Source organism: Sminthopsis crassicaudata, chromosome 1 (genome assembly GCF_048593235.1).
Source record: "Sminthopsis crassicaudata isolate SCR6 chromosome 1, ASM4859323v1, whole genome shotgun sequence".
Lineage (NCBI taxonomy): Eukaryota > Metazoa > Chordata > Mammalia > Dasyuromorphia > Dasyuridae > Sminthopsis > Sminthopsis crassicaudata.
Genome location: NC_133617.1, coordinates 4,083,716 through 4,104,321, shown reverse-complemented (window position 1 = coordinate 4,104,321; position 20,606 = coordinate 4,083,716). Strand labels below are relative to the sequence as shown.

General features: G+C 44.2%; 1 protein-coding gene across 3 annotated transcripts; it reads right to left on the bottom strand.

Annotated features, from left to right (window-relative positions):
• On the bottom strand, positions 1 to 20,038 carry LOC141556375 (zinc finger protein 90 homolog). Of its 3 annotated transcripts, XM_074290411.1 has the most exons (6): positions 19,373 to 20,038; positions 18,747 to 18,830; positions 17,558 to 17,684; positions 16,984 to 17,079; positions 2,991 to 3,089; positions 1 to 1,393 (listed from the first exon to the last, which is right to left on the bottom strand). In XM_074290411.1, the coding sequence occupies exons 2-5, from the start codon at positions 18,807 to 18,809 to the stop codon at positions 2,995 to 2,997; spliced, it is 381 nt and encodes a 126-aa protein (XP_074146512.1). In that variant the 5' UTR covers positions 18,810 to 18,830; positions 19,373 to 20,038; the 3' UTR covers positions 1 to 1,393; positions 2,991 to 2,994. The 3 variants fall into 3 exon arrangements, with proteins under 3 accessions (XP_074146512.1, XP_074146523.1, XP_074146505.1); XM_074290422.1 differs by lacking the exon at positions 2,991 to 3,089; XM_074290404.1 differs by lacking the exons at positions 1 to 1,393; positions 2,991 to 3,089 and adding an exon at positions 13,200 to 15,765.
• Positions 20,039 to 20,606: the final 568 nt, after the last annotated feature.

Here is a 20,606-nt window from a genome sequence, read left to right as displayed (position 1 = left end):
CCTGTAGTAACTCCTCCTAAAGACTGACTTTGAACACTCTGAAACCTGATTATAGTCACAACGTACTAAAAATCAATCTTTCTTATTCTTGCCCACTTCATCTCCCTTCCCAAGTCCAAGTGAGGTATGATCCCTGAATAAGTATAAATGTATTTGTTGTTTCAGGAATCAGTGACTTTCGAGGATGTGCCTGTGGACATCTCTTGGGAGGAGGAGGTTTACCTCAGCACTTCCTGGCAGGAGCTTTACAGGGAGGTGATGCTGGAGAACTTCAGGAACCTGGTCTGCCTGGGTGAGGAGGCTCCTCTGGGGAGCCACGATGTGCCCATGAAGGGTGCTTTGCTTCCTTCTGCTGGGGCCGTGTCTAGTGGTCAGTGCTGATGCTGGGGCTTGTAAAGAAACCCCAGCCTTTGTTCATCCCAGGGAGACCAAAGCCAGGATGTTTGTCCTGGTCCCAGCTGAAGGATCTTTGCTTTGTGTCTCTGGAAACTGATTGTTCCCAGGTGTGATCCTGTTGAGGTTCAAAGGAAGACCCCAAAAGGTTGGGATTTCAGACCAGTGTCCAGAAGTACCTTTTTTTTTTCTTGTTGTTGTTATTGTTGTTGCTGAGGCAATTGGGGTTAAATACCCAGTGGAAATGTCTGAAAATAATCTGCAGGCTCAAATCATCTCTAAATCAAGGGTCCTGGTTTATTATGATTATAACATGAATTGCAGTGGGCTAAGATCCAAAAGAAATTAGCCAAGAACCAGGAGCAAGAAGAGAAAAAGATAAAGAGATCAGGTGCTTCTTGTCACTGATAGGCTAATTTGATGGCTTAGAACTGATGCCTGGGCTTAGAGGTGGAGTTGCAGAATAGTCCAGATCCATCTCCTTAAGGTCTCAGAAACATTCTTATTACTGACCAACCAATTGTTATCTGACAGACAGCTCGGTTTGTGGAGCTACAGCACCAAAGCCATATAGCGCTTGGGCTACTGCCAAAAAACAGAAGGCTTTCTGACACTGGATAATGTTAGAATACTTAAGACAGTCTTTGATCTGACTCTTCCATGAAGCTCCTTCTCTGGATATCACCTTTATGGAGATTTCTTACCACAGAGAGTTTCTGTTGTGGAAACCAGACTGACTCAGAACTAGCCATTTTTCTGTATTTTCTGTATCCAAAGCCTCTCCCTTCATTGGAAGGTTCCATTTGGATTACTTTTACTTGTCTGGAAGGTACCTCTTCATTGCTCTGTTTTTTTTTCTTCAGTCTGCCATAACACTCCCAAGCTTTCTCCATCTTAGCCACACATGGATCATGAGAATATTTGCTGGGATGAGTCTTCCATAGAAATCCCCATCTTTACAGTTGAGTCCCATCCTTAGTCTGAAACCCAACATCCCAATCTGAAAGAAAGAAAAAGTGTAAAAATTCCTTTTTCTTTAACAAATAAGTTCCTGTCTATGTACGGCTTTCTCCAATATTCTGGAGGCTACAGGCAATGTACATTGTTTTCCCCTGACCTGAAAGAAATTTTATGATTTCTAAAATTTACTTGAATTCACCATGCTTATATTTCATATGCTCCCATATTATTTACACCAATTTACACCAAAATTGATGCAGACCATGAACAATCAATAGGAATACTGACCATTGCTGGCTCCCCTGCATCAAAAAGAACAATTTAGCTTGAAGCTCCCTCTTACCCTGAAAAATGTTCATCTGAAATATCACATTTGGTAGAAGTCATGGGAGCGTGCTCCTTGGGTCTAAGAAAAGGAAGCTATGGATAGCTCCTAAAATGAAGAATTTTGCTTTCCAAAAACAATTCAAAATGGCATCCATAGTAGAGAGCAGGGGTCCAGCCTCTGCAGGGAGTGCAGGGGGTTGAGCAGGAGGAATAGGGTCAGTGTTAAAGGAAGACAGGAGTCGTGGGGTAGTTTGAGTGAGGAGCTGATGGAAGTGATGCTCCCACCTCTCTCAGGCTCCTTCAGGTTTTATTTTATACTATATCAGGATCATATACTTTTCTTTAGGTCAACATAGTCTTAAGATATGTGTCTGACTTATTGACCTTTATATGTTACTACATTTGACATTTAATATTTGAGTATGTTCTTTATGGCTAAGTGTTAATTATTGATTACATTACACGAAGCCAATAATGAAAGATAAATGTTATACAAGGTTAAATGTCAGTGAATTTTGTTAGTTTACTTATGTCTTCTTTGTCAATTCTATGGATTGTTAATTCCTGACTTCAAACCATATACATAGGCATTTAGGGCAATTCCTACTTATACTTTAACCTTCTTTTGGTTCCTAGACATACTGATCTTTTCCGAGTCTAAGTTGGTAAACACCATTGTTTCTTGGACCTTTGGATTCTCTCCCATAATGACAATGCTTTCCATGATGTCCTCTCCTTTATCATTTGTCTCAGTGAGAGATTAGTTTTCTTAGGACAGAAATATCCATGTGGAATCATTTCTACTTAACTTGCCCAAATTTCCCTTGTCACCAGATTTTTTTAGATAATGTTTTAGTGCTGTAATCAAACCAATTAGAAATAATATAGGAAATAGTAATCCACTAATGAAAATCATAGAAAGATTCCTGCAGGAGTGCTGTGCACATTTGAGCTCAGTGCTGGGCTTTGCCAATCGGTTTAGAGATTGTGGCTCCCAACAGTAGAGCTGCAATCCTGCATTCTGAAAACTCCAAGAGAACCTGACCCCACCTCTCTGTCCCTACCAAGAGACTCTGGTATAAAAAGTAACAGAAAACAAACAGATCTGTAAGATCCACATTTGGGAGAAGCTTTTGTGACCCAAAAAGTCATTAAGGAGATCACCAGGTGCTCAATTACAGTAGTTCACAGATGAATGACCAGCTGAGGGGGAGGAAGGTCATGTTCTTAATGGCCTGGGGCTTCCACAGAGTGGCCATCTGGGTGAGGGGGGGGGAGATTATGTCCTCAAGGGCCTGGAACTCACTCACTTGGTCAGCAGGTGGTGCTAAGGACACTGTCCACTGGAATCCAATGTACTTCCCCTGGCTCCAGCTGAGAGATCCCTGCCAGGCTGGAAGCTGCATGGCCTAGTCCAGTAAAGGGATGGAGAAGGAGGGTCAGAAGCTTCGCAGGCCCCGAGGAGCAAACTAGGAAGGTCTCAGGAGGGTGCCCAGTGAAAGCAGCTGAACGGTACTAGGTTTGCTTTTTTCCACAGGAATGGAACAAGGAATGGAGATGGGTTGGGAAAGACATTGAGTTCATTTGGCCCGTTCAGTATTAAGGTAGCTGGGACCTTGGTGTCTTCATGAGAAGTCTGAGAGAAAGGAGGCAGAAGAAAGTAGGAGGAAGAAGAGAGAAGGACAAGAAGAAACTAGGGAGGAGGGAAAAGGCTGTCAAGTATTGATCTAGGACTTCAGAAAATCCCGCTGGCCTGAGGAAACAGAGCTGGAGTGGGGTCCTAAGGGAGGAGTCAGTGTCCAGACACACAAAGTAAGAAACCCTTTCACTAGGATCACCCTGGTTTTGGGCCCACTGTGGTGAACAAAGCCTGCTAAACATTAGACATGGCGAAGGAGAAGATGCAAATAACATATTGCGTTATCAGAGGAGCCAAACTTATCCAGGCAGACCAGGCTCCTGGAGTTCTCCAGCATCATGATCCAGTAAAGCTCCTTCTGGGAGGTATCCAGGCAGCCCCACGCCTCCCAGGTGAAGTCCACAGCCAAGTGCTAACTCCTGAAACAAATACATGTGTGCTGAGCCAGGGACCTTACCCCAGATGAGCAGGAATAAGAATGGGCTGATTCTAGACCTCAGAGTGTTCAAAGCCAATCGTCAGGAGCAGTTACCACATGGCTCAGGCTGTACTGGATTCTGACTCACAGTCATTGCCAAGACCTGAAGCATGGATGGACCCTCTACCCCCTATCAGACTAGTTGTTAGGCCCTGGGGATACAAAGAAGGGCTTAAACAGCCCTGGTCCTCAGGGAGCTCACAGTCTACATGGGGGACAACAAGCACCTGAATAGTGACAAATAAGGTCTAGACAGCACTTTCCTCACACTTAGCTTGAGAAAGCCAGGCTTCTTCATCCTTACTTTACAGATGAACAAACTGAGGCTGAGATAGGTTTCCTGGCCCTCTCAGGTTCACAGAGCTGTGGCTCCCAACTCTGTCGCCAGACTCCTACTCAACAGCTCAGGGTCCCCTTTGGAAGTCTTCCCCCAAAGGCAGAAGAACCAAGCACCAGGCCTTTGTGAAAGGCTAATTCTGCGCCAGGCTCTGGGCTACTGGTTGGGGATGCAAAGATTAACTCAAAATAATCCTGACTGTGGACAGCAAAGCACTCAGCAGATGAGACAGCAGGAGGGGGTCTGTAAAATGATCTGCAAAAAATCTGAACATCGGGGCAGCTAGGTGGCGCCGTGGATAGAGCACCAGCCCTGAATTCAGGAGGACCCGAGTTCAAATTTGGTCCCAGACACTTAACACTTCCTAGTTGTGTGACCCTGGGTAAGTCACTTAACCCCAGCCTCAGGGGGGAAAAAAAAAATCTGAACATTGAACAATAAGCCAGAGGACTCCAAGAAGGGCAAGAGGAGTGGAGAAAAGCATTAGACAGCAAGGGAAACCAAGGCAGAAAAGATGGGTTGGGGGTCATGTGCAAGGAACAAAAAACAGGATACTCTGAGTGGACCATAGGAAGCATTGAGCAGTTCCCCAAAGACAAGGAAAGGTAGGAAGGGATTGGTTTAAATGTCAAAAGGAATATTTTATATTTGATCCTGAGGAATCAAGGGGAGGCAAAGCCAAGATAGAGAAAGGCCAGGAAGTTGCCTGAGCTCTCCCCTGTTTCCACTGAAACAAATTAATTAAGCTTCTAGGTAAATTCTGCAGTGACAGAACCCACAATGAGACTGGGGAAAACCATTTTCAAGCCCAAGAAAACTTAGATGGAAAGGATCTGTCTCACTGGGGTAAGAGTGGTGCAGCCCAGCAAGGGCAGAGTCTGGGTGAGTCAGCGGAAGTCCCACAGCTGGAATTGGCAAGTAAGGGACCAAAGTCCTGGCACAGCAGGCAAAATGCCAGCCCTGTAATCCCTGGCACAACAGGCATGACAAAGCCAAGTCATTTCAGGCAAGAGAGAAAGCAAGCCCAAAAGACAGTGACCAGACCCCTGGTCCTCAGTACAAGAAGTCTGGGACAGTGGCCCCTCTACCCCATGAACTCAGATCAACTTTAAAATTCACAAAATAAGATGAAGAATAAGCAGAGACACACAGAGAGACAGAAAGACAGACAGACACACACACACACACACACACACAGAGACGGAGAGAGAAAGAGACAGAGACAGACTCTGAAACAGACACAGAGATAGACAGAGACAGAGAGAAAAAGACAGAGATAGAACAGTCATAGAGAAAGAGAAACAGACAGAGATAGACACAGAAAAGCCCTGACTATAGACAATATGGTGACAGGAAAGATCAAAACACAAACTCAGCAGAGAATAAAATCAAAATGCCTCATGCAAAACCTCAAAGGATTATGAAGTGGTCTTAAGTCCAATCTCAAAGAAGATCTCAAAAAGGATTTTAAAAATTAAGGAAGAGAGGTAGAAGAAAAATTGTGTATGGGGGGGAGGGAGATGGGAGTGATGTGACAGAATTGTGAGGAAAAAAAGTAAACAGTTTAGAAAAAGAAAACTCCATAAATGTCTTGGCCAAATGGAAAAGAGGTACAGTAGTTCACTAAAGTATTCCTTAAAAATTAGAATTGGGCAAGTGGACATTAATGACCCTATGAGATTTCAAAACTCAGTCAACAAAATTAAAAGAATGAAAAAGTAGAAGAAAATGTAAAATTCCTCATTGGAAAAAAAAACTAATCATCTAGAAAATAGATTCAGAAGAAATCATTTGAGAATTATTAGATTGGATCATGAAAGCCATGATCAAAAAAAGCCTGACAGCATCTTTCAAGAAATTATCAAGGAAAACTGCCCTAATGCCTGAGAATCAGATGATAAAACAGTACAGTTATCCCTTCTACATTGAGAATTGACATCTCAATTTCAATATATCACAAGTCTGCATAAGAAATTAAATGGAAATCTTGAGGGAGTTTTGTGGAACATGAAGATGATACACAAAGATGACATAGAAAAAATTTAGAAACTCAGAAAAGCATAAAACATATATGTGGTATTGTATAATATCAAGATACTGTATCTTTTAATACCAAAGCAATTCAAATTTCTTCTCTGATATAAGTGAAAGGTCAAAAAATTTTACATATATTTTACAGATGAAGGGGATACCACACCCCTGACCCCCTTGATATGCAAGGACTAACTATAACTAAAAGAATCCAGTTGTCACCTCCTAAAAGAAATCTTAAAATGAAAATTCCCAGGGATATTATAACCAAAGTCCAGAACTCTGTGGTCAAGGAGAAAATATTGCAAAAAAGTAGAAGGAAATGATATTTGAATCATCTCAATCAGGATTACCCAGGATTTGACAGCTTCTTCATAAAAGAGAGCTTGGAATACAGTATTCCAAAAGGCAAAGGAACAACCAAAACTAGAAAAATTGAGCATAATCTTTTTTTTTTTTTTTTTTTGGGGGGGGGAGGTAAGTGTGAAGAGAATGGCTATAAATTTACCTGATAAAAAGACCAGAGCTGAACAGAGTGAAGAGAAACATAAAAAAAGGTAAGCAGGAAAGGGGGGGGGGGGAATGTTTTTCGGTAACATTGAACTATTTACATTCTCACATGGGAAGATGAAAACTTATAATTCTTCAGAAATGTATCTTTATTAATTCAGTTAGAGTAAAAAAAAAAAAGAGGCTTCTGGTATAAGTTGACTGGGTATAGAAATCCATTTTACTCTATATGGAAGAAAGGGAAAAGAAAAGGGGAGTTGACAGAAGGGAAGGCACAGTGAGATACCAGCTGGTCAGAAACAAAACACTGGTGAGAAGGGACAGGGAAAGGAAGGAGAAAGAAAAAGTATAAATAGGAAAAATTGGATGAAGGGAAATACACAGCTGGTAATTTTGTGAATGTGAATGAGATGAGCTCTCCCATAAAACTGAAGTGGCTTAAAAACTAGAATCCTCCAAAATGTCCTTTACAAGAAACACATCTGAAGCAGAGATGCAACAGGAGAAAGGCAGAAGCTGGAGCAGAATTTCTTAGGCTTCAGCAGAAGTGTAAAAAAACAAAAAGGCAGCAAGATCCATCTTAGACAAGAAGCTGGGAGGCAGGCAGCATCAGAAGGAATCAATGGCACTGCCAGGCCTGGTCCCCTGGGGCCTGGAGGCATCCCCCTCATTAGCCAGGCTCAGGAACAGGGGGTGACAGATACTATCAGAAAGATTCCTTTTACTGGACTAAAGGGGCTTATACCTCACCCAGGATTCCCCAGTATCTCTGCCCTTCTACAGACTTGGAACTTTCAGTTAAATAGAGAAATTCCTGAATGCTGTGGATGACGTCACTTACCTTGACAGTTTACTTTCCAGGGAGACATATAGAGCTGATGAAATTAATGAACCCTAACTAATTCAGTGTTTCTGAGGCTCCAAAGGGAAGTAAGAGAGAAGAATTCTTAGGCTGCCTACCAAACTAAGGCAGTTGGGTGATGTGGTGGACAGAGCACTGATCCTGGGATCAGGAAAATTCATTTTCATGAGTTCCAATCTGGCCTCAGACACTGGCTGTGTCACCCTGCACAAGTCACTTAATGATGTTTGCCTCAGTTGCCAAAGAAAATTTTAGGTTCATGAGGCATAAGATGTCTCCAAGTGTTTGAAGATTGATCATGGAAAGGTAGACGAGGAAGAATTGATCAAGGTGGCAAAGGGTAGATTTCAAGATGACAGACAGAAAATCTCCCGACAATTAGAGCTGATCTAAAACAGAATGAGATGAGGTAAAATGCAGGAGGTGGGGAGGTATCCATCAGTGAGCCTTTAAGTGGAAGCTGACATTGTGTAGGGGTTTCTGAAGCTAGGATTCCCTTTCTAGTACAGATTAGGCGAGATGCCTTTTGAAGTTTCTTATAATCCCCTAAAATGGGTGACTTCTCAAGAACAGTCACTTGGGCCATGTTGGGCTGCTGGGGCCAGTGAAACTGCAGGTCTATGGAAGAGCCCTCACGAAGGGGGATTTCTGCCTGTAAAAGGGCTGGATAATCTCATGAGCTTGCAGTGCCCTTGCATCTCTGGTATTCTGATATACATCTCTTATACTCTGTTATTGGGATGGGGCAGTGGAAGTGGGAAGGCAAGGGGATTCCCAAGTAATTCATGGCCAGTGATAGCACTTAGAATCATCCTGAGCTGCAAGTTGTCAGGGTGGGACTGCATAGCCCAAGGGATGCAGACAGGAGGGGTCAGGGAAAAAAGTTTTAAAACGGGAGTTAGAACAAGCTCAGATTACATCTTACTTCAGACACTTACTAGTTCTGAGACTTTCCCCATCCATGAGATGGGGACCATGCTAGCACCCACTCCACAGAGCTGATTGTGGATCAACTGTGATAATACATCCAGCTCTTTGCAAGCCTTCAAGGACTGCAGAAATGTTACAAGCGTGAGAACATGAAGGCCACAAGTCTTCTAGGCCATGGGCCTGCTGTCAACTTGCACATCACAATCACTCCTGTCTGGAGCCCAGAATTATGATGCAAAGAAAATGAATTTTTGCCTAATATAACAGCCTGTGTCAGCCCCAGAGTCCCTGCTGTCCCTTGCTGATGACACAGGGATATACATGTGCTCCCAGATCAGGAGGAGAAACATCCAAGCAGATAAAATGAGCCTCTGAAGAAACTCCAACTTTCTTTGGTCCCATGAGCTTGGCTTGGAACATGGAAGGAGATTGAAAAACATTTTTTTCCTACTTTTGATTCTCCCCTTGGACTCAGGGACAACGCTGGAAATGACTCAGGCAGAGAAGTCACCAGAACTTCTCCCTGGCTGAGGGTGGATGGTGAGGTGAATTGGCAGCAGATTAATCTTGAGAAGGGGAGAAATGAGTGAGAAATCAAGAATGACTCCTAGATTTTTTTTTATTATAGCTTTTTATTGACAGAACATATGCATAGGTAATTTTTCAACATTCCCTTGCAATCACTTCTATTCCAACTTTTCCCTTCGTTCCCTCCATCCTCTCTCCTAGATGGAAGGCAGTGTCATACAGATTAAACATGTTAAAGTATATCTTAAATACAATACATGTGTACATATTTATACAGTTCTCTTGTTGTACAAGAAAAATCGGATTTAGAAAGGTAAAAATAAACTGGGAAGAAAAAAAAAAAAGATGCAAGCAGTCCACATTCATTTCCCAGTGTTCTTTCTCTGGGTGTAGCTGGTTCTGTTCATCACTGATCAATTGGAACTGAATCAGCTCTTCTCTATATTGAAGATTTCCACTTCCATCAGAATACACCCTCATACAGTATTGTTGTTGAAGTGTATAATGATCTCCCGGTTCTGCTAATTTCACTCAGCATCAGTTCATGTAAGTCTCTCCAAGCCTCTCTGTATTCCTCCTGCTGGTCATTTCTTATAGAACCATAATATTCCATAACATTCATATACCACAATTTACTCAGCCATTCTGCATTTGATGGGCATCCACTCAATTTCCAGTTTCTAGCCACTACAAAAAGGGCTACCACAAATATTTTTGCACATAACAGTCTCTTTCCCTTCTTTAAGGTCTCTTTGGGATAGAAGACCCAAGGGTAGATCAAAGGGTATGCAGTTTGATAACTTTTTGAGCATACTTCCAAATTGTTCTCCAGAATGGTTGGATCTGTTCACAACTCCAACAACAATGCATCAATGTCCCAGTTTTCCCATATCCCCTCCAACAGTCATCATTGTCTTTTCCTGCATTCTTAGCTAATCTAAGAGGTGTATAGTGTGGTTTCAGAGTTGTCTTAATTTGCATTTCTCTGATCAATAGTAATTTGAAAAACCCTTTCATATGAGTATAAATAGTTTCAATTTCATCATCTGAAAATTGTCTGTTCATATCCTTTGACCATTATCAATTGGAGAATGGCTTGATTCCTATAAATTAAAGTCAATTCTCTATATATTTTGAAATGAGGCCTTTATCAAAACCTTTAATTGTAAAAATGTTTTCCCAGTTTATTGCTTCCCTTCTAATCTTATCTGCATTAGTTTTGTTTGTACAAAAGCTTTTTAACTTGATATAATCAAAATTTTCAATTTTGTGATCAATAATGATCTCTAGTCCTCCTTTGGTCACAAATTCCTTCCTGCTCCACAGGTCTGAGAGGTAGACTATCCTATGTTCTTCTAATTTATTTATAATCTAATCCCTCCCTCCCCCAGGCTGGGGTTAAGTGACTTGCCCAGGGTCACACAGCTAGGAAGTGTTAAGTGTCTGAGACCAAATTTGAACTCGGGTCCTCCTGAATTCAGGGCTGGTGCTCTATGCATTGTGCCACCTAGCTGCCCCATAATCTCATTCTTTATGCCTAAATCATGAACTATTTTGACCTTATCTTGGTGTACAGTGTTAAGTGTGGGCCAATGCCTAGTTTCTGCCATATTAATTGCCAATTTTCCTAGCAGTTTTTGTCAGTGAGTTCTTATCCCAAAAGTTGGAGTCTTCAGGTTTGTCAAACACTAGATTGCTACAGTTATTGACTATTTTGTCCTGTGAACCTAACCTATTCCACTGATCAACTAGTCTATTTCTTAGCCAATATCAAATGGTTTTGGTGACCACTGCTTTATAATATAATTTTAGATCTGTTACAGCTAGGCCACCTTCATTTGATTTTTTTTTTTTTCATTAGTTCCCTTGAAATTCTTAACCTTTTGTTCTTCCATATGAATTTTGTTATTTTTTCTAGGTTATTAAAATAGTTTCTTGAGAGTCTGATTGCTATAGCACTAAATAAATATATTAGTTTAGGTAGTATTTTCATCTTTACTATATTTGCTCAGCCTATCCAAGAGCACTTAATATTTTTCCAGTTGTTTAGATCTGACTTTTATTTGTGTGAAAAGTGTTTTGTAGTTTTGCTCATATACTTCCTGACTTTCCCTGGGCAGATAGATTCCCAAATATTTTATACTATCGACACTTATTTTAAATGGAATTTCTCTTTATATCTCTTCCTGTTGGATGTTATTAGTAATGTATAAATATGCTGATGATTTAAGTGGATTTATTTTGTATCCTTCAACTTTACTAAAGTTGTGGATTATTTCTAATAGCTTTTTAGTAGAATCTCTGGGCTTTTCTAAGTATACCCATCATATCATCTGCAAAGAGTGATAATTTGGTTTCATTACCTACTCTAATTCCTTTAATCTCTTTCTCGGCTCTTATTGCCTATGCTAGCATTTCTAATACAATATTGAATAGTAATGGTGATAGTGGGCGACCTTGTTTCACTCTGATCTTACTGGGAAAGGTGCCAGTTTATCCCCATTACATATGATGTTTACTGATGATTTTAAATATATGCTCCTGATTAATTTAAGGAATAGTCCATTTATTTCTATACCCTCAAGTGTTTTTCGAAAGAATGGATGTTGGATTTTGCCAAATGGTTTTTCTGCATCTATTGAGATTATCATATAGTTTTTGTTAATTTGGTTACTGATATACTCAATTATGCTTAAGAGTTTCCCTAATATTAATCAGCCCTGCATTGCTGGTAAAAATCTTACTTGGTCATGGTGTACTATCTTGGAGATGATTTTCTTTAATCTTTTTGCTAATATTTTATTTAAGATTTTAGCATCAATATTCATTAGGGAGATTGGTCTATAATTTTCTTTCTCTGTTTTCTTCCTACCTGGTTTAGGTATCAGTACCATGTCTGTAGAATGACTCCTAGATTTAAAAATCTTTGGTGATTAGGAGGCTAGTACTGCCTTTGATAGGAAAATTAGGAAGAGGGGAAAGGTTGGAACAGGGGGATATCTGAGAAGAGGCCACTGGATTGGGGATGTTTTTGGAGGAAGTCGGCAGTAACTGATGGTTGAGAGACAGTTTCCAAAGAAATGCAACCTGTCAGACTTCCCTCAGGACTGAGTTAATTCAGGAAAACCAGCACTTATTTAGTGCATGCTGGATGCCAGGCACTGTCTTCAACACTGAGTATATAAAAATGGTAAAATCCAGATGCTGCCCTTAAGAAGCTTAGGGCATCTACACAGGGTACAATCTACAAATGGAACAAAGAGAGCACAGGGAGTGTGAGGGGGATTGGGAGGGGAGGAAACAAAGGCCTTAAAGGAGACCAGGAAAAGCTCCTTACAGAAGGTGGGGCATTGAAGCTGAGCCTCCAAGGAAGCCAGGGACCCTCCTGAGCTGCCTCACACCTGCTACCTGAGGATCCAGTGTGCCCCTAGTCATCCCCTTGAAAGGAGCATGTGCTTTGGCCTTTTTAGGTCTCTCAAGTACTTTGTCCAAGGCCTAGTATAATAATACTATTACAGGAATGAAGAGGAAAAGGAGGGGGGAGGGAAGAATCTGGAGGGAGGTGTATGGGGAGCAGATTGATTCTAATCATTTGCTCCCCATTGATAGTGTCCCCCTTGATTACACCCACTCAGTGGCTAAATCTCCTTTCTGCCTACATAGATCTTCTCATAGGTCCCCTTCCATTCTACTACCTTGTGTAGCCCCTCCTGCTACTCACCTGAACGTTATAAAATCTCCTCCTATTTGAATCTCCAGCCCCAAGTCTATGCCCACTCCAGTTCATCCTTTAAAGAGATTTTCCTATAGCACAAGTACAACTGGACCACACCACCACCTCTCTACTTGAAATTCTGGTGCTCCCTATTTCTTCTAGGATCAAATAATTGACTTTTATACTCTGCACAAACATAAACTCTAGTTTAAAAGCCATCCTTGTGTGAGGTTGAGGTCATTTAACTTCTCTGAGCTTGCTTTCTTCATCTGTAAAATGAGGGGTCTAGACGCCTAAGAATCCCTTCAATATCTAAGTCCATGACTTTTTAATAATAACATATGGGCCCAGGCAACAGGAGTCCCTTCCTTCTGGGCAAACAAAGATGAACTAAAACAACATGATCTCAGCAAGGAAATGAAGCAAAATATCAAATTTCTAAGGATCATGGAGTCATCCTCTATATTGACTTAGACAACCAATAGACTAATATCATTTCTGTTTTATTGTGAATTTATTTTCTTAAATATTTTCAAATTATATTTTGATCAGGATCAGCCCACTAGAGTGTTTTCCTTCAATGATTAAAATGAGGTTTTTCTTCATTATGAGTTCTATAGTACCGAAGATGTGCTTTGATCAGAAGGACTGCTTTCCCCCATTAATTATATTCCTAGGATTTCTCTCTGGCATGTATTCTTTTATGTAAGGAAAGACCAAAATTCTGGGTGTAGACTTTCCCACATTTGATGCATTCATAGGGTTTTTCTCCACTGTGAATTCTCTGAAGTCGAATTAGCATTAAGCTGCAGAAAAAGGCTTTCTCACCATCACTGCATTTAAAAGGTTTCTCTCTAGTGTGAATTCTATAGTGCCTTATAAAATATGCTTTCTGCTGGAAGATCTTTTCACATTCACTGTATTCATATGGTTTCTCTCCAGTAGGAGCACTGCTGTGATTGGTAAGAACAGATTTCTGAGAGGATGCCTTCCCGCACATGCTGCACTAATGAGGTTTTAGTCCCATATGAGTCCTGTGGTGCCAAGTTAGGCTGGAGTTTGATGGGAATGTCTTCCCACACTCACTACACTCATAGGTCTCTCTCTCCAGTGTGAGTTCTCTGATGTTGAATCAGTGCTTGGTGCGAAGAAAAGGCTATCACACAGTCACTGCATTTAAAAGGTTTCTCTCTAGTGTGAATTCTATAGTGCCTTAGAAGATATGCTTTCTGCTGGAAGATCTTTCCACATTCACTGCATTCATATGGCTTCTCTCCAGTATGAACACTAGCATGATAAGCAAGACCTGACTTGTAGGCGAAGGCCTTCCCACACACACTGCACTGATGAGGTTTTAGTCTCCTATGAGTGCTCCGGTGCTGAATCAGGTTGGAGTTTGATAGGAATGTCTTCCCACACTCACCACACTCATAGGGTCTCTCTCCAGTGTGAATTCTCTGATGTCGAATCAGTGTTGGGCGCCAAGAAAAGGCTTTGCCACAATCACTACATTTGAAAGGTTTCTCTCCAGTGTGAATTCTGTAGTGCTGTGTAAGATTTATTTTCTGCCGGAAGGCCCTTCCACAGTCACTGCATTTGAAAGGTTTCTCTCTAGTATGAATTCTATAGTGCCTTATAAGATATGCTTTCCGCTGGAAGACCTTTCCACATTCACTGCATTCATATGATTTCTGGGCAGTATGAACACTACCATAAGTAAGATCAGACTTCTGAGAGAATACCTTCCCACACACTCTGCACTGATGAGGTTTTAGCTCTGTATGAGTGCTCTGGTGCTGAGTCAGGCTGGAGCTTGATGGGAATGCCTTCTCACATTCACTACACTCATAGGGTCTCTCTCCTGTGTGAGTTCTCAGATGTTCAATCAGCTCTGTGCAGCAAGGAAAGGATTTCCAACAATCACTGGATTTAAAAGGTTTTTCTTGAGTGTGAATCCTACAATGCCGTTTGAGACCTATCTTCCGCTGGAAGGCCTTTCCACAGTCACTGCATTTGAAAGGTTTTTCTTCAGTGTGAATCCTACAATGCCGTATGAGACCTGCCTTCTGTTGGAAGGCCTTTCCACAGTCACTGCATTTAAAAGGTCTTTCTCCAGTGTGAATCCTATAATGCTGTATGAGACCTGCCCTCTGGTGGAAGGCCTTTCCACAGTCACTGCATTTGAAAGGTCTTTCTCCAGTGTGAATCCTACAATGCTGTATGAGACCTGCCTTCTGCCGGAAGGCCTTTCCACAGTCACTGCATTTAAAAGGTCTTTCTCCAGTGTGAATCCTACAATGCCGTATGAGACCTACCCTCTGCTGGAAGGCCTTTCCACAGTCACTGCATTTGAAAGGTTTCTCACCGATGTGAATTCTGTAGTGCTGGGTAAGATTTACTTGATTCCAGAAGACCTGTCCACAGTCACTGCATTTATAGGATTTGTTTTCACTCTGAATACTGGAATGTTGAGTCAGGTCTGTCTTCTGACAGGATGGCTTCTCACATGGAGACATTTCAGAGCACTTTTTTCCCATATGACTTCTCCGATGTAGATTAAGTTCGTTTTTCATGAGGAAAAAATTCCCATTTTCATGAAACTGCTCTTCAGCATGAATTCTTGATGTTTTAATGGGATCCAAACCAGAATGGAAAGCTTTCTGACATTTCTTCCCCTCAGAATAGTTCTTCTGTGAAGAGATTTCAGTGCACTGTCTTTGGTCCGACTCCATGCTGAAGCTCCTTCTCTGACTCTCACTGTTATGGAGATCCATTACTAAAGATAGTCCCTGTTGTGGAACCAAGACTGGCTTTGGGCTGGAGCTTTGGCTGTATTTACAGGATTCAAAAACAGCTTCTGTTTGGATTTCTTTTCCTTGGCTAGAATATTCCCCCTCATTGTTTTGCTCTTTCTTGAACCTGCCATAATACTCCCAAGCTTTTCCCATCTCAGAGGTGCAAGGGCCATCCCATACAAATGTCATTTGGGAAAAGTCTTTCATAGAAACACTTAACTTTGGAGTGGACTCCTTGGTCTGAGGCCTAGTGCCCCCATCTGAAAGAGAGGAAAAGCAGAAATATTTTTTCATTGGCTGAATCAGCTTTCCTCTACAATTCACTTTTCCCAATATTCCATGTGTTATTAGCACTATAAAGTTTTCCACTTGAATTGAAATCAATCCTGATGATTTCTACAATTTCTTTGAATTCACCAGGCCTATTCTTTCCTATAACACAACAATATTATATTAAATGAATATGCGAAAACTGATGCACAAAATGTCAAATGACAACAGGAACAACTGTTGGTTCCCATACAACAACCAGAACCAAATAGCTTAAAGTATTTTTTAAGGAAAATTCTCATCTGAAAATCACACCTGGAGGAGTCCTGAGAGTGTGGCCATTGGATCTAAGAAGAGGAAGATCATCAGCACAGTATTCTACTATTTTTTTTTTTAAAGCAACAAGACCATAACCTTTTATGAAACATGGAATCAGTGAGATGCATTTTGTTCATGCACAGAATCACCTCCTAAATTTTCCTCTTATGTATTTAAATTCATTTATGTTTCAAGCTTTTAAAAACTTTGATCCAACTTTATTTTCTAATTGCTGTGGTTTACGTTATAGTTTCGTTATGTTATAAAGCCTAATTTTTAAAAAGACACCAAGGAGTAGTTTCATTAAATTTAAAAGCACTGGTGCCATTAACGGTCCACATTAGAAGGCTCTTCACCCATGTGCACACACTGTGTAAGCTGGTTGTAATTCAAATCAGCTTATCCTTTTGTATTAAAATTATTTCACCAACTGCTACAGTCAATAAGATCAAATCTTTGAATAAAAGAAAGCAACTAAAATTTTCTTTTTCTAGTGACATTTCTAATCTGGTGTCAACATTTACCAATAAAAATTAATTACATAAAAAAAAAAAAAAAAAAAAGAGGAAGCTCTGGGTCACTCTTCCACTGCAGAGTTCCCCCTGGCTCTGCAAAAAGGTAAAAGCAATTCAAAGTTCTACCCACAGAGTGGAGTACTGCTCATTCAGAAAGCACCAACAGAACTGAATCATTTCCACCCATCCCTACCAAGTGACTTTGGTATAAAAAGGCAACATCATCCAAACAAACTAGAGGAGTGGAGGAAAATTACCTCCAAGATCTATGAGAGGGAGAAGGTTCAGGACCAAAAAGGTCACAGCCAAGATCACGAGGTGCCCATTTTCAGGGGGTTCTCAGACAGTGCCACATACTCTGGCTCACTCACTCACCTAACCAGCAAGCTCTTGAGACACTGTCCAGTGGAATCCCATGTGCTCTCCCTGACTCCAGCTGAGAGATCATGTCCCCATTGGACTCCACAAGACCTAGTCATGAGAAAGTGATGGAAAGGAAGGGTCACCTCCCAGCCCAATCTCCACAGACCCCTAGGAGCAAGCTTGAAAGGTCAGGGAGTCTGTGGAAAAGTATCCAGAAGGCATATGTAAGGGGGAGCTGGTTTGTTTCTTGGAAAGATGCAGAGATGGGACACATCAGGGAATTGGGATCAGAAAGACAAAGAACTCATTTGTCCATCCCATTCTGAGGTATTTGGGGACTTTCATGACTCAAGTCCTTGCCCTGGGACTTTAACAAGTCTCTCTGGCAAGAAGGAACAGAGCTGGGGCTGGGGTGGGGATCACCCCAGGGAGAAATTAGTTTCCAGACACACAAACAAGAATTCTTCATTCAGGACCAGGGAGAACATGGGCGGCCTGGCTTTGCCCCTTGAAAATGAGCAAGGGCTGGGGTTTCTTGAGAATCCCTTCATGAGCACATCCTGGGCCCCAGAGCAGCCCTTCTTACCCAGGCAGACCAGGTTGCTGTAGTTCTCCAGCATCACATCCCAGTAAAGCTCCTTCTGGGAGGGGTCCAGGAGGCGCCACTCCTCCTGGGTGAAGTCCACAGCCACATCCTGGAACGTCACCGATCCCTGAAACAAATACATTTGTGCCCGGTCAAGGAGGGGGAAGGGAGAGGCAGGGCTCATTCTCGCTCTATTCAAGTTTCACAGAACATATTAAAAGGAAATTTTTCTCCCTTGCTTGTTATTTTTTTTTATTTTCATGATATATTATCTTTCCAGGTACATAAATAAAGACGGTTTTCAAAATTTGTTTTTGTAAGACTTTGAGGGTCCGGTTGTTTCTCCCTCTCACTTTTCAAGACAACAACAACCCCATATACATTAAATTTATGTAAGACTGAACATATATAATCAAAATGTCATCTTGGGGGAAAAAAAATCAGGAAAAAAAGAGAAAAACCACCAAAAAAAATTGTGAAAATACGCCTTTGTTTTGCTCTACATTCAGGCTTCAGACCTTTTTCTCTGGATATGAAGGACCCATAGTCCTTGGAACTGCCTTGGATCAACGCATGGCTGAGAAGAACTAAGCCTGGCCCAGCTGATCACTGCACATTCTGAAAGCAAAGCCTTTAGGAGCCTCAGGCTGGGCCAGACCCTGGATCAAGTAACCAGAGAATCTTCTTTTCAAGTCAATAAGCAGTCAGAAAGGTCTCCCTGGGCCAAGCTCTGGGCTAATTCCTGGGATACAAAAAGGGCAAAAACTGTCCCTGACTCAGGGAGCTCCCAGTGCAGTGGGGAGACAACAAGGCCAAGAACAGCCCTGAGTGGGGATGGGAGGCCCTGAGCAGCTGAGGGGCAGGAGGGGAGCTGGGAAAGGCAGGGCTTGTGCTGAACCTGGAACAATAAGCCAGAGACTCTCAGCAGGGAGAAAGGCATTCCAGCCAGGGAGGGGAAACCAAGGCAGAAACCAGGCCAGTCGTGGCCCACAGGAAGCATGGAGGAGTGGCACAGTGACATATGCTGAAGGGCAGAAGCAGGAGGAGGGTTTTATCTGAGACCCGGCTCCGGAAGGGCTCAGGCCTCGGACAGTGACTGACAGGTCTCAGGGGCTCTGAGGCGGGAGAAAGGGCCCGTCTGCCCTCCAGGCCCTGGGACTCCTGTCAGGAAGGGGGCGGTGCTACTCACCTGGGGGGCCCGGATGAGGGCCCTGGGGGCCCGGATGTCCCTCCTCTCCCCTGCCCCCGGCATGTGGGCTCCCTGAGACTGCGCCTGAAAGGAACAAGGAGCCAGGACGGGGTTGGCCTTTTGCCCCTCCCAGCTCCCAACCCTCCCTCTGCTCTGGAGAAGCCCCCAGCCCTCCTGCTCACACAAACCCCGGGGAGGGGGGGGGGGAGGCTTGTCTGTTTCCAGGGCTGGGATCAACTAAACCTGCACTGGTGAAATGCCTGCTGTATACCTCCCTCTTCTAGTCTAGATTTTCCCTCCCCCTTAAATCCCCCAGAGCCGTCCTGGAAACTGGCTGGTCACGTGGGAGGGGCGGACGGTGACAGGTGGAGGCAGATGAGCGGAGGATGGGGAATGGAGCTTTTGGGGAGGGGAGGGGAGGGAGAAAGCGGGAGTGGGGGGAATGAAGGGGAAAAAAAGGGGGAGAATGGAAGGGAGAAAGGGAAGAGAAGCAGCAAGGAAGGAGGGGCGGGGCGGTCCCCGAAAGGATCCAGGGGCCTTTGTCCTACTTCACAGACCAGACCACTGAGGCAAGGAGAGGGAGGAGAAGCGGGGGAGGGGCGGGGCGGGGGTCCCAGGCGCCTCACCTTGTCCAGGACCAAGAACCCCGAGCGGAACCGAGAGTTTAGTGGCTTCCGGACGGCTCCCGGAGAGAGGCTCTAGAGCAACTTCCGAGTCCGCACGGCGGCGCCCAGGGCTGGGGGCGCCCCCATTGGCTGGCTGCCGGAGGCGGGGCCTCCTCGGACCGTTTTCCTTTTACGTGGCTGCAATTGAGGAAGGGGGAATTCGTCCCTTTTACACACGTTCCCTCCTCCGCGCCGCGCCCGCAACTTTGAGCCAATTAGAGACGCCGGCGCCGCGTAGTCCCGCCCCCAGGCTTCACTCCGGCCGCCCCCCCCCTTCAGGCGGCTTCTCCGGGAATTCTGGTAGCAGGGGTTCCGGTCTGCGGTTCTCGGGATGGCCCGAGGCTGAGTCACCGGGGGCCGGGGGGAGGCACGGGGAGGACGGAGCCAGGAGCGAGGGGGCGGAGCCCCGGGGCCAGGAATTGTCCCTAACTGACAGTTAAGGGACACACGCGAGTCCTGCAGCTTCAGTAGCACCGAGACGGAACAACCCCGTGACACGTAACCACGCCACGGACACCCAGTACGTTCGGGGTCCGTGGTTCAGCCCCTAACGCTCCCGCCCTGTCGGGATCTCGCACTCTCTGAAGCGCGGCCCTGTTCCGCTTAACGCGCCGGTGCTCGCGGACAGCCATCCGTCCCAGCCCCGCCGAGGCGGATTCATCGGGTCAGGGGTCAGGGGTCAGCGGCGGATAGAAAGGGACGCGGGAGCAAGACCGAGCGGAGCCCGGCTGCCCTCCCCTCCCCCGCTCTTCCTCCCCTCCTCCCCGGTGCCGCTTCTGGCTCCAGACTCAGGTTCCGCCTCTCCCCTCACCAGCAAACCGCGGCCTCCGGCTTTCCCATCCCTATCCTCCCAGCGCGTCTCAAAGCAGCATCACCTTGTAGTTACAGCGCCCCCCGCGGTGGGAGGGAGAACACGCAGGTCCTGCCGCTCTCCCCACCCCCCCGCCGCCTCCTTTCTGCTGCATTGCCCTCCCTCGGTGGTTCGGGGCCGCTGCAGCCTCGGCTCTCGACGTCAGAGAAAGCGGCCCTGACCCGGGGGAGAGGGAACGTTCCCGAAGCGCGGTGGGGTCAGGGAGGGACGGGGGCCGCGGGGCGCACTGGAGAGCGGGGTGACCCGCCAGGGCCGGGCTTGAAGGAGACGCCGGCGCGGCCGCGGGAGGGAGGGCTCCGGGGACACCGAGGCAGGGGCGCGGGG